The sequence below is a fragment of the Perca flavescens genome, unplaced genomic scaffold, assembly GCF_004354835.1.
Source record: "Perca flavescens isolate YP-PL-M2 unplaced genomic scaffold, PFLA_1.0 EPR50_1.1_unplaced_scaf_83, whole genome shotgun sequence".
NCBI lineage: Eukaryota > Metazoa > Chordata > Actinopteri > Perciformes > Percidae > Perca > Perca flavescens.
Genome location: NW_021166739.1, coordinates 7,501 through 21,643, shown reverse-complemented (window position 1 = coordinate 21,643; position 14,143 = coordinate 7,501). Strand labels below are relative to the sequence as shown.

At 50.5% G+C, this 14,143-nt stretch overlaps 1 protein-coding gene across 1 annotated transcript in view; it reads right to left on the bottom strand.

Moving 5' to 3' along the window:
- Positions 1–179: 179 nt before the first annotated feature.
- bop1 (BOP1 ribosomal biogenesis factor) overlaps positions 180–14,143 on the bottom strand; it is a gene marked incomplete at both ends in the record, with an annotated part of 16,089 nt that continues 2,125 nt past the window's right edge. Inside the window, 8 exon segments of the mRNA XM_028572799.1 lie at positions 180–264; positions 921–1,212; positions 6,137–6,320; positions 9,188–9,284; positions 9,835–9,870; positions 10,069–10,138; positions 13,649–13,729; positions 13,849–14,010. Of these exon segments, the coding sequence (XP_028428600.1) occupies positions 180–264; positions 921–1,212; positions 6,137–6,320; positions 9,188–9,284; positions 9,835–9,870; positions 10,069–10,138; positions 13,649–13,729; positions 13,849–14,010 (1,007 nt within the window).

The following is a 14,143-nucleotide window of genomic DNA, read 5'->3' as shown; positions in this document are numbered from 1 at the left end:
ATTACTGTGTGTATTATTGTGTGTGTACTATGTGTATTATTGTGTGTGTAATATGTGTATTATTGTGTGTGTAATATGTGTATTACTGTGTGTATTATTGTGTGTGTAATATGTGTATTATTGTGTGTGTAATATGTGTATTACTGTGTGTGTACTGAAGCATTCTGGGGGTTTTGTACCGTAGCATCTTGTAAGGTTTGGTCGAGAGGTCGAGATCGAACCAGCTCAGCCGGCAGTCATAGCTCCCACAGATCACATGATCACCTGTAGACACAGATCACATGATCACCTACAGACACAGACAGAGATCACATGATCACCTACAGACAGACAGAGATCACATGATCACCTACAGACACAGACAGAGATCACATGATCACCTACAGACACAGATCACATGATCACCTACAGACACAGATCACATGATCACCTACAGACAGAGACAGAGATCACATGATCACCTACAGACACAGACAGAGATCACATGATCACCTACAGACACAGACAGAGATCACATGATCACCTGTAGACGCAGATCACATGATCACCTGTAGACACAGATCACATGATCACCTACAGACAGACCACATGATCACCTACAGACACAGACCACATGATCACCTACAGACATAGATCACATGATCACCTACAGACAGATCACATGATCACCTGTAGACACAGATCACATGATCAGCTACAGACACAGATCACATGATCAGCTACAGACACAGATCACATGATCACCTGTAGACACAGATCACATGATCACCTGTAGACACAGATCACATGATCAGCTACAGACACAGATCACATGATCACCTACAGACACAGACCACATGATCACCTACAGGAAGATCACATGATCGATCTATCTATCTATCTATCTATCTATCTCTATCTATATATGTGTTTAGTTTTACCTCCGGGGTGGACGGCCATGCTGGAAATCCACTTGGAGTTGGCCTGTAGTTTTTTGGTCATTTCCTGTTTGACGAGGTTGTAGATGCGGACGGAGCGCTGCGTCCCCACGAAGAAGTAGGGCCTGACGGGGTGGAAGGATACGCACTGCACCAGCCCTTTGTTCTTCCTGAAGGGGTTCTGGCTGCGGCGCCGGCTCAGCTGGTGGATCAGAACCTGTAGGTTGCTCGAGTGGTCCGGCATCACCGAGGCCACGTAGTCGCCTTTAGCATGCCACGAAACCTGCTGGACCGCCTGACCACAGGAAAACACGCCACGGTTAGGGGTTAGGGTATCCTGGGGGTATATTTAGGGTATCCTGGGGGTATATTTAAGGGGTTAGGGTACACTGGTGGTATATTTAGGGGGTTACGGTACACTGGTAGTATATTTAGGGTATCCTGGGGGTATATTTAAGGGGTTAGGGTACACTGGGGGTATATTTAGGGGGTTAGGGTACACTGGGGGTATATTTAAGGGGTTAGGGTACATTTGGGGTACATTTAGGGTATCCTGGGGGTATATTTAGGGGACTAGGGTATCCTGGGGGTATATTTAGAGGACTAGGGTATCCTGGGGGTATATTTAGGGGGATTAGGGTATCTTGGGGATATATTTAGGGTATACTGGTGGTATATTTAGGGGAGTAGGGTATCCTGGTGGTATATTTAGGGGCCTAGGGTATCTTGGGGATATATTTAGGGTATACTGGTGCTATATTTAGGGTGTTAGGGTATATTTAGGGCGTTAGGGTATCCTGGGGGTATATTTTGTGTGTTAGGGTATACTGGTGGTATATTTAGGGTGTTAGGATATCCTGGTGGTATATTTAGTGTGTTAGGGTATACTGGTGGTATATTTAGGGTGTTAGGATATCCTGGTGGTATATTTAGTGTGTTAGGGTATACTGGTGGTATATTTAGGTGGTTAGGGTATCCTGGGGGTATATTTTGTGTGTTAGGGTATACTGGTGGTATATTTAGGGTGTTAGGGTATATTTAGGGGGTTAGGGTATCCTGGGGGTCTATTTAGGGGGTAAGGGTATCCTGGGGGTTCTCTTTTGTGTGTTATGGTATAGTGGTGGTATATTTAGGGTGTTAGGATATCCTGGGGGTATATTTTGTGTGTTAGGGTATACTGGTGGTATATTTAGGGTGTTAGGATATCCTGGTGGTATATTTAGTGTGTTAGGGTATACTGGTGGTATATTTAGGGTGTTAGGGTATACTGGGCCCATGGGCCCACCACCTATGGGAGGAACCGTTGGGGTCGGGTGCGATGCCACATGGGTGGCAGTGAAGGTCAGGGGCCTCGACGGACCAGACCCGGGCGGCAGACGCTGGCTCTGGGGACGTGGAACGTCACCTCTCTGTGGGGGAAGGAGCCGGAACTGGTGCGGGAGGTGGAGCGCTACCGGTTAGATCTGGTGGGGCTTACCTCTACGCACAGTCTTGGTTCTGGAACCATACTCCTGGATAGGGGTTGGACTCTTTTCTTCTCCGGAGTTGCCCAGGGTGAGGCGTCGGGCGGGTGTGGGGATACTCACAAGCCCCGGCTGAGCGCCCCACGTTGGAGTTTACCCCGTGGACGAGAGGGTCGCCTCCCCACGCCTGCGGGTTGTGGGGGAAAACTCTGACTGTTGTTTGTACATATGCACCAAACAGGAGTTCGGAGTATTCGGCCTTCTTGGAGACCTTGAGTGGAGCCCTGCATGGGGCGCCAGTGGGGGACTCCATTGTTCTGCTGGGGGACTTCAACGCACACGTGGGCAATGATGGAGACACCTGGAGGCGTGATTGGGAGGAACGGCCTCTGATCTAAACCAGAGTGGTTGTTTGTTGTTGGACTTCTGTGCTAGTCGTGGATTGTCTATAACGAACACCATGTTCGAACATAGGGATGCTCATAAGTGTACCTGGTACCAGAGCACCCTAGGCCAAAGGTCAATGATCGATTTCATAATCGTTTCATCTGATCTGAGGCCGTATGTTTTGGACACTCGGGTGAAGAGAGGGGCAGAGCTGTCAACCGATAACCATCTGGTGGTGAGTTGGGTCAGGGGGTGGGGGAAGACTCTGGACAGACCTGTTAAGCCCAAACGGGTAGTGCGGGTAAATTGGGAACGTCTGGAGGAGGCCCCTGTCCGACAGACTTTCAACTCACACCTCCGGGGAGGAGCGTGCATCCCTGTGGAGGCTGGGGGGCATTGAACCCGAGTGGACAATGTCCAAAGTATCCATTGCTGAAGCTGCGGCGAGGAGCTGTGGTCTTAGGGTCTTAGGTGCCTCAAGGGGCGGTAACCCACGAACACCGTGGTGGACACCGGTGGTCAGGGAAGCCGTCCGACTGAAGGAGTCTTTCCGGGATATGTTATCTCGGAGGACTCCGGAGGCAGTTGCAGGGTACCGAAGGGCCCGAAGGGCTGCAGCCTCTGCCGTGAAAGAGGCAAAGCAGCGGGTGTGGGAGAAGTTTGGAGAAGACATGGAGAAGGACTTTCGGTCGGCACCAAAGTGCTTCTGGAAAACTGTTCGCCACCTCCAAGCTGTGTACAGTAAGGATGGGACAATGTTGACCTCAACTGAGGAGGTAATCGGGCGGTGGAAGGAGCACTTTGAGGAACTCCTGAATCCGACTAATACGCCCTCTATGTTAGAGGCAGAGCTGGAGGATGATGGGGGATCATTGTCAATATCCCAGGCGGAAGTCACTGATGTAGTCAAACAACTCCACAGTGGCAAAGCCCCGGGGATTGATGAGATCCGTCCAGAAATGCTCAAGGCTCTGGGTGTGGAGGGGCTGTCCTGGTTGACACGCCTCTTCAACATTGCGTGGAAGTCTGGGACGGTGCCAAAGGAGTGGCAGACCGGGGTGGTGGTTCCCCTTTTTAAAAAGGGGGACCAGAGGGTGTGTGCCAATTTTAGGGGTATCACACTTCTCAGCCTCCCTGGTAAAGTCTACTCCAAGGTGCTGGAAAGGAGGGTTCGGCCGATAGTCGAACCTCGGGTTGAGGAGGAACAATGCGGATTCCGTCCTGGTCGTGGAACAACGGACCAGCTCTTCACTCTCGCAAGGATCCTGGAGGGAGCCTGGGAGTATGCCCAACCGGTCTACATGTGTTTTGTGGATTTGGAGAAGGCGTATGACCGGGTCCCCCGGGAGATACTGTGGGAGGTGCTGCGGGAGTATGGGGTGAGGGGGTCTCTACTCAGGGCCATCCAATCTCTGTATGACCAAAGTGAGAGCTGTGTCCGGGTTCTCGGCAGTAAGTCGGACTCGTTTCAGGTGAGGGTTGGCCTCCGCCAGGGCTGCGCTTTGTCACCAATCCTGTTTGTAATATTTATGGACAGGATATCGAGGCGTAGTCGGAGTGGGGAGGGGTTGCAGTTCGGTGGGCTGGGGATCTCATCGCTGCTCTTTGCAGATGATGTGGTCCTGATGGCATCATCGGCCTGTGACCTTCAGCACTCACTGGATCGGTTCGCAGCCGAGTGTGAAGCAGTTGGGATGAGGATCAGCACCTCTAAATCTGAGGCCATGGTTCTCAGCAGGAAACCGATGGAGTGCCTTCTCCAGGTAGGGAATGAGTCCTTACCCCAAGTGAAGGAGTTCAAGTAACTTGGGGTTTTATTCGCGAGTGAGGGGACAATGGAGCGGGAGATTGGTCGGAGAATCGGCGCAGCGGGTGCGGTATTACATTCAATTTATCGCACCGTTGTGACAAAAAGAGAGCTGAGCCAGAAGGCAAAGCTCTCGATCTACCGGGTCAGTTTTCGCCCTACCCTCACCTATGGTCATGAAGGCTGGGTCATGACCGAAAGAACGAGATCCAGGGTACAAGAGGCCGAAATGGGTTTCCTCAGGAGGGTGGCTGGCGTCTCCCTTAGAGATAGGGTGAGAAGCTCAGTCATCCGTGAGGAGCTCGAGTAGAGCCGCTGCTTCTTCGCATCGAAAGGAGCCAGTTGAGGTGGTTCGGGCATCTGGTAAGGATGCCCCTGGGCGCCCCCTAGGGAGGTGTTCCAGGCACGCCCAGCTGGGAGGAGGCCTCGGGAAGACCCAGGACTAGGTGGAGGGAGGTCCAGCTGGGAGGAGGCCTCAGGGAAGACCCAGGACTAGGTGGAGGGAGGTCCAGCTGGGAGGAGGCCTCGGGGAAGACCCAGGACTAGGTGGAGGGAGGTCCAGCTGGGAGGAGGCCTCGGGAAGACCCAGGACTAGGTGGAGGGAGGTCCAGCTGGGAGGAGGCCTCGGGAAGACCCAGGACTAGGTGGAGGGAGGTCCAGCTGGGAGGAGGCCTCGGGAAGACCCAGGACTAGGTGGAGGGAGGTCCAGCTGGGAGGAGGCCTCGGGGAAGACCCAGGACTAGGTGGAGGGATTATATCTCCAACCTGGCCTGGGAACGCCTCTGGATCCCCCCGTCGGAGCTGGTTAATGTTGCTCGGGAAAGGGAAGTTTGGGGTCCCCTGCTGGAGCTGCTCCCCCCGCGACCCGACACCGGATAAGCGGACGAAAATGGATGGATGGGGTATACTGGTGGTATATTTAGGGTGTTAGGGTATATTTAGGGGGTTAGGGTATCCTGGGGGTATATTTAGTGTGTTAGGGTATACTGGTGGTATATTTAGGGTGTTAAGGTATATTTAGGGGATTAGGGTATCCTGGTGGTATATTTATTGTGTTAGGGTATACTGGTGGTATATTTAGGGTGTTAGGGTATATTTAGGGGGTTAGGGTATCCTGGTGGTATATTTAGTGTGTTAGAGTATACTGGTGGTATATTTAGTGTGTTAGGGTATATTTAGGGGGTTAGGGTATCCTGGGGGTATATTTAGTGTGTTAGGGTATACTGGTGGTATATTTAGGGTGTTAGGGTATATTTAGGGGGTTAGGGTATCCTGGGGGTATATTTAGTGTGTTAGGCATACTGGTGGTATTTTTAGGCTGTTAGGGTATATTTAGGGGGTTAGGGTATCCTGGGGGTATATTTAGTGTGTTAGGGTATACTGGTGGTATATTTAGGGTGTTAGGGTATATTTAGGGGGTTAGGGTATCCTGGGGGTATATTTAGTGTGTTAGGGTATACTGGTGGTATTTTTAGGCTGTTAGGGTATATTTAGGGGGTTAGGGTATCCTGGGGGTATATTAAGGGTGTTAGGGTACACTAGAGACACGCATCTGTTCTTACTTTGGGGTGTTGTATCTTGAGGCGGATCCCCTGGTTAAGCTCCTCCCCCTCCGTCTCACTCCAGGTAACTGGCCCCGCCCCCTCGTTAGCGTCAGCCTCCTGGGGGGCCGAGAGGAGTCGCTCTGACGACAGGACCACCTGTCTGTCTGCCAGAGAGGGAGACAGGATCAACACCACCGAGTCCCTGAAACACAGAACACACATTCAGCATTTAAACATTTAAACTCTGATAAAAAGCTCGCAGCACAACGTGTGTTGAATACAGGCAACAATAGTCTGGGTCAACACTAGTCTGGGTCAACACTAGTCTGGGTCAAAGGGCAACACTAGTCTGGGTCAACACTAGTCTGGGTCAAAGGGCAACAATAGTCTGGGTCAAAGGGCAACAATAGTCTGGGTCAAAGGGCAACACTAGTCTGGGTCAACACTAGTCTGGGTCAACACTAGTCTGGGTCAACACTAGTCTGGGTCAAAGGGCAACAATAGTCTGGGTCAACACTAGTCTGGGTCAACACTAGTCTGGGTCAAAGGGCAACAATAGTCTGGGTCAAAGGGCAACACTAGTCTGGGTCAACACTAGTCTAGGTCAACACTAGTCTAGGTCAAAGGGCAACAATAGTCTGGGTCAAAGGGCAACACTAGTCTGGGTCAACACTAGTCTGGGTCAAAGGGCAACAATAGTCTGGGTCAACACTAGTCTGGGTCAACACTAGTCTGGGTCAAAGGGCAACAATAGTCTGGGTCAAAGGGCAACAATAGTCTGGGTCAAAGGGCAACACTAGTCTGGGTCAACACTAGTCTGGGTCAACACTAGTCTGGGTCAACACTAGTCTGGGTCAACACTAGTCTGGGTCAACACTAGTCTGGGTCAAAGGGCAACAATAGTCTGGGTCAACACTAGTCTGGGTCAACACTAGTCTGGGTCAAAGGGCAACAATAGTCTGGGTCAAAGGGCAACACTAGTCTGGGTCAACACTAGTCTAGGTCAACACTAGTCTAGGTCAAAGGGCAACAATAGTCTGGGTCAAAGGGCAACACTAGTCTGGGTCAACACTAGTCTGGGTCAACATTAGTCTGGGTCAAAGTGCAACACTAGTCTGGGTCAACACTAGTCTGGGTCAACACTAGTCTGGGTCAAAGGGCAACACTAGTCTGGGTCAAACGTAACACTAGTCTGGGTCAAAGGGCAACACTAGTCTGGGTCAACACTAGTCTGGGTCAAAGGGCAACACTATCCTTGGTCAACACTAGTCTGGGTCAAAGGGCAACACTAGTCTGGGTCAACACTAGTCTGGGTCAACACTAGTCTGGGTCAACACTAGTCTGGGTCAAAGGGCAACACTAGTCTGGGTCAACAATAGTCTGGGTCAACACTAGTCTGGGTCAAAGGGCAACACTAGTCTGGGTCAACACTAGTCTGGGTCAAAGGGCAACACTAGTCTGGGTCAACACTAGTCTGGGTCAACACTAGTCTGGGTCAAAGGGCAACTCTAGTCTGGGTCAACTCTAGTCTGGGTCAACTCTAGTCTGGGTCAACTCTAGTCTGGGTCAAAGGGCAACACTAGTCTGGGTCAACTCTAGTCTGGGTCAAAGGGCAACTCTAGTCTGGGTCAACTCTAGTCTGGGTCAACACTAGTCTGGGTCAACTCTAGTCTGGGTCAACTCTAGTCTTGGTCAAAGGGCAACACTAGTCTGGGTCAACACTAGTCTGGGTCAACACTAGTCTGGGTCAAAGGGCAACAATAGTCTGGGTCAAAGGGCAACACTAGTCTGGGTCAAAGGGCAACACTAGTCTGTGTCAACACTAGTCTGGGTCAAAGGGCAACACTAGTCTGGGTCAACAATAGTCCGGGTCAACACTAGTCTGGGTCAACAATAGTCTGGGTCAAAGGGCAACACTAGTCTGGGTCAACACTAGTCTGGGTCAAAGGGCAACTCTAGTCTGGGTCAACTCTAGTCTGGGTCAACTCTAGTCTGGGTCAAAGGGCAACACTAGTCTGGGTCAACTCTAGTCTGGGTCAAAGGGCAACTCTAGTCTGGGTCAACTCTAGTCTGGGTCAACTCTAGTCTGGGTCAAAGGTCAACTCTAGTCTGGGTCAAAGGGCAACACTAGTCTGGGTCAACACTAGTCTGGGTCAACACTAGTCTGGGTCAAAGGGCAACAATAGTCTGGGTCAAAGGGCAACACAAGTCTGGGTCAAAGGGCAACACTAGTCTGGGTCAAAGGGCAACACTAGTCTGGGTCAACACTAGTCTGGGTCAAAGGGCAACACTAGTCTGGGTCAAAGGGCAACACTAGTCTGGGTCAACACTAGTCTGGGTCAACACTAGTCTGGGTCAAAGGGCAACAATAGTCTGGGTCAAAGGGCAACACTAGTCTGGGTCAAAGGGCAACACTAGTCTGGGTCAAAGGGCAACACTAGTCTGGGTCAAAGGGCAACACTAGTCTGGGTCAACACTAGTCTGGGTCAAAGGGCAATACTAGCGACAGCCAGCAGACAGACAGATCCTTACAGGGCGACAGCCAGCCGACAGACAGACAGACAGACAGGTCCTTACAGGGCGACAGCCAGCAGACAGAGATAGACAGGCTCTTACAGGGCGACAGCCAGCAGACAGAGACAGACAGGTCCTTACAGGGCGACAGCCAGCAGACAGAGACAGACAGGTCCTTACAGGGCGACAGCCAGCAGACAGAGACAGACAGGTCCTTACAGGGCGACAGCCAGCAGACAGAGACAGACAGGTCCTTACAGGGCGACAGCCAGCAGACAGAGACAGACAGGTCCTTACAGGGCGACAGCCAGCAGAAAGACAGACAGACAGGCTCTTACAGGGCGACAGCCAGCAGACAGACAGACCGGTCCTTACAGGGCGACAGCCAGCAGACAGACAGACCGGTCCTTACAGGGCGACAGCCAGCAGACAGACAGACAGAGAGGTCCTTACAGGGCGACAGCCAGCAGACAGACAGACAGAGACAGACCGACAGGTCCTTACAGGGCGACAGCCAGCAGACAGACAGACAGAGACAGACAGACAGGTCCTTACAGGGCGACAGCCAGCAGACAGACAGACAGGTTGGGGTTCCAGGCGACGCTCTTCACAGCTCCGCCCACCTGGACCGCAGCGAGACTTCAGACAGAACCTCACGGAGCCATCACACACAAATAAAACTCCCAGAACCTCCCAGAACCTCAGCCATCATCACTTCCTGTACACATTCAAATAAAACTTTATTCACACACACACACACCTCCCAGAACCTCACGGAGCCATCATCACTTCCTGTACACATTCAAATAAAACTTTATTCACACACACACACACCTCCCAGAACCTCACGGAGCCATCATCACTTCCTGTACACATTCAAATAAAACTTTATTCACACACACACACACACCTCCCAGAACCTCACGGAGCCATCATCACTTCCTGTACACATTCAAATAAAACTTTATTCACACACACACACACCTCCCAGAACCTCACGGAGCCATCATCACTTCCTGTACACATTCAAATAAAACTTTATTCACACACACACACCTCCCAGAACCTCACGGAGCCATCATCACTTCCTGTACACATTCAAATAAAACTTTATTCACACACACACACACCGCCCAGAACCTCACGGAGCCATCATCACTTCCTGTACACATTCAAATAAAACTTTATTCACACACACACACACACCTCCCAGAACCTCACTGAGCCATCATCACTTCCTGTACACATTCAAATAAAATTTTATGCACACTCAAATCACAACACACACACACACACACACACACACACCTCCCAGAACCTCACGGAGCTCCGTGAGACACACAGAGAGACACACAGAGAGACACACACACACACACACACACACACAGTTACTGATGTTTGTTATTTCTCCATCTCTGTGAGGACCGGAGTGTTACCTGAGGCGAGCCACTGGCCTGACGGAGACACACTGATGGAGCGAACCAGACCACTGTGACCCCGATACACCTGAAAACACACACAGACACACACACACAGAGTTAGAGAGTGTGTCCAACTTTACATCATCTTTGTGAAAACTTGTCTGATAAACTTTTGTTCATGTTTTTCTGCTGTCACTACCCGATGTAGCCTCCAAAAACCTGCTAACGAGAGACTAACGACCTGCTAACGAGAGACTAACGAGAGAATAACAACCTGCTAATGAGAGACTAATGAGAGACTAACAACCTGCTAACGAGAGACTAACAACCTGCTAACGAGAGACTAACAACCTGCTAACGAGAGACTAACAACCTGCTAACGAGAGACTAACAACCTGCTAACGAGAGACTAACAACCTGCTAACGAGAGACTAACGAGAGACTAACAACCTGCTAACGAGAGACTAACAACCTGCTAACGAGAGACTAACAACCTGCTAACCCAACCTGCTAACGAGAGACTAACGAGAGACTAACAACCTGCTAACGAGAGACTAACAACCTGCTAACGAGAGACTAACAACCTGCTAACGAGACACAAACAACCTGCTAACGAGAGACTAACAACCTGCTAACGAGAGACTAACAACCTGCTAACGAGAGACTAACAACCTGCTAACGAGAGACTAACGAGAGACTAACAACCTGCTAACGAGAGACTAACAACCTGCTAACGAGAGACTAACAACCTGCTAACGAGAGACTAACAACCTGCTAACGAAAGACTAACAACCTGCTAACGAGAGACTAACGACCTGCTAACGAGAGACTAACGACCTGCTAACGAGAGACTAACGACCTGCTAACGAGAGACTAACAACCTGCTAACGAGAGACTAACGACATGCTAACGAGAGACTAACAACTTGCTAACGAGAGACTAACGAGAGACTAACGACCTGCTAACGAGAGACTAACGAGAGACTAACAACCTGCTAACGAGAGACTAACGAGAGACTAACAACCTGCTAACGAGAGACTAACGAGAGACTAACAACCTGCTAACGAGAGACTAACAACCTGCTAACGAGAGACTAACGACCTGCTAACGAGAGACTAACTAAAGACTAACAACCTGCTAACAAGAGACTAACGAGAGACTAACAACCTGCTAACGAGAGACTAACGAGAGACTAACAACCTGCTAACGAGAGACTAACAACCTGCTAACGAGAGACTAACGAGAGACTAACAACCTGCTAACAAGAGACTAACGACCTGCTAACAAGAGACTAACAACCTGCTAACAAGAGACTAACGAGAGACTAACGAGAGACTAACAACCTGCTAACAAGAGACTAACGACCTGCTAACAAGAGACTAACAACCTGCTAACAAGAGACTAACGAGAGACTAACAAGAGACTTCTGTTATGTCTGATGTGACCTCCAATAACCTGCTAACGACAGACTAACGAGAGACTAACGAGAGACTAACGAGAGACTAACGAGAGACTAACAACCTGCTAACGAGAGACTAACGAGAGACTAACGAGAGACTAACAACCTGCTAACGAGAGACTAACGACAGACTAACGAGAGACTAACGAGAGACTAACAACCTGCTAACGAGAGACTAACAACCTGCTAACGAGAGACTAACGAGAGACTAACGAGAGACTAACGAGAGACTAACAACCTGCTAACGAGAGATTAACAACCTGCTAACGAGAGACTAACGAGAGACTAACAACCCAAGCAAACGAGACCAACGAGAGACCAACAACCTGCTAAACGAGAGACCAACGAGAGACCAACAACCCAAGCAACGAGAGACCAACAACCTGCAACGAGAGACCAACGAGAGACCAACAACCTGCAACGAGAGACCAACAACCCACAACGAGAGACCAACAACCTGCAACGAGAGACCAACGAGACCAACAACCTGCTAACAAGAGACCAACAACCCACAACGAGAGACCAACCTGCTAACGAGAGACCAACAGACCAACAACCTGCTAATGAGAGACCAACAACCTGCTAACGAGAGACCAACGAGACCAACGAGACCAACAACCCGCTAAGAGACCAACAACCTGCCAACGAGAGAGACCAACAACCAACAACCAACGAGAGACCAACAACCCGCCAACAAGAGACCAACAACCCCAACGAGAGACCAACAACCCAAGAACCGAGACCAACCAACAACCCAAAGAACCAGAGACCAACCCGACCAACAAGAGACCAACAAGAGACCAACAACCCGACCAACGAGAGACCAACAACCCGCCAACAAGAGACCAACGAGAGACCAACGAGACCAACAACCCAACCAACAAGAGACCAACGAGACCAACGAGAGACCAACAACCCGCTAACAAGAGACCAACCCAGACCAACGAGAGACCAACAACCCGCCAACAAGAGACCAACAACCTGCCAACGAGACCAACGAGAGACCAACAACCCACCAACGAGAGACCAACGAGAGACCAACAACCCGAGAGACCAACGAGAGACCAACAACCTGAGACCAACGAGAGACCAACAACCCAACGAGACCAACGAGACCAACGAGAGACCAACAACCCAACCAACGAGACCAACGAGAGACCAACGAGACCAACAACCCGCAACGAGAGACCAACGAGAGACCAACGAGAGACCAACAACCCGCCAACAAGAGACCAACGAGACCAACGAGACCAACAACCCAACGCAACGAGACCAACGAGACCAAACCTGCCAACAACCTGACCAACGAGACCAACGAGACCAACAACCTGCAAACGAGACCAACGAGAGACCAACGAGACCAACAACCCGCCAACGAGAGACCAACGAGACCAACGAGACCAACAACCTGCCAACGAGAGACCAACGAGAGACCAACGAGAGACCAACAACCCACAACGAGAGACCAACGAGACCAACGAGACCAACAACCAACAACCAACAAACGAGAGACCAACGAGAGACAACGAGAGACTAACAACCTGCAACGAGAGACTAACGAGAGACCAACGAGACAACGTGTGTGTGTCTCTGTGTGTGTGTGTGTCTGTGTGTGTGTGTCTCTGTGTGTGTGTGTGTCTGTGTGTGTGTGTGTGTGTGTCTGTGTGTGTGTGTGTGTGTGTGTGTGTGTGTGTGTGTGTGTCTGTGTGTGTGTCTCTGTGTGTGTGTGTGTGTGTGTGTGTGTGTCTGTGTGTGTGTGTGTGTCTGTGTGTGTGTGTGTGTGTCTGTGTGTGTGTGTGTGTGTGTGTGTGTGTGTGTGTGTGTGTGTCTCTGTGTGTGTGTGTGTGTGTGTGTGTGTCTCTGTGTGTGTGTGTGTGTGTGTGTGTCTGCGTGTGTGTGTGTGTGTGTGTGTCTGTGTGTGTGTGTGTGTCTGTGTGTGTGTGTGTGTGTGTGTGTGTGTGTGTGTGTGTGTGTGTGTGTGTGTGTGTGTGTGTGTGTGTGTGTGTGTGTGTGTGTGTCTGTGTGTGTGTGTGTGTGTGTGTGTGTGTGTGTGTGTGTGTGTGTGTGTGTGTGTGTGTGTGTGTGTGTGTGTGTGTGTGTGTGTGTGTGTGTGTGTGTGTGTGTGTGTGTGTGTACCAGAGATTGTGTTGTTGGAAACGGCTGCAGGTCTTTTGGTTTGGGAAGTTTGGGAATCAGATCCTCTGGATTCACATTCACCTGCAGAGAGACAGACAGACAGACGGGTTATTGATCAGATCTTCCTCATATACAGAGCGTGCTGCGTTCTGATTGGCTGACAGACAGGGCGTGCTGCGTTCTGATTGGCTGTAACTCACCCTCATCTTCCTCTGGCGGGGACACAGGTAAAGGTCCAGGCAGCGCTCAAACCTCTCGTGGATGAAACGAGAAAACGCTGGAACCTGACGGAGGCTGGAGAACCTTCTGGGAACAAACGGTACCTTCCTGTCACATGGGTCCTGCTGCTCCCACAGGGCTCTCTGCAGACAGACAGGGAGAGAGACAGACAGACAGACAGACAAGTCAGTGCCAGAGGTCCAGAGTTAAACCAGAACCGGGCTGTAATGTAACCCTACAGGACTAATGTTCAGCAGCAGTTAGAGTCACTAAAAG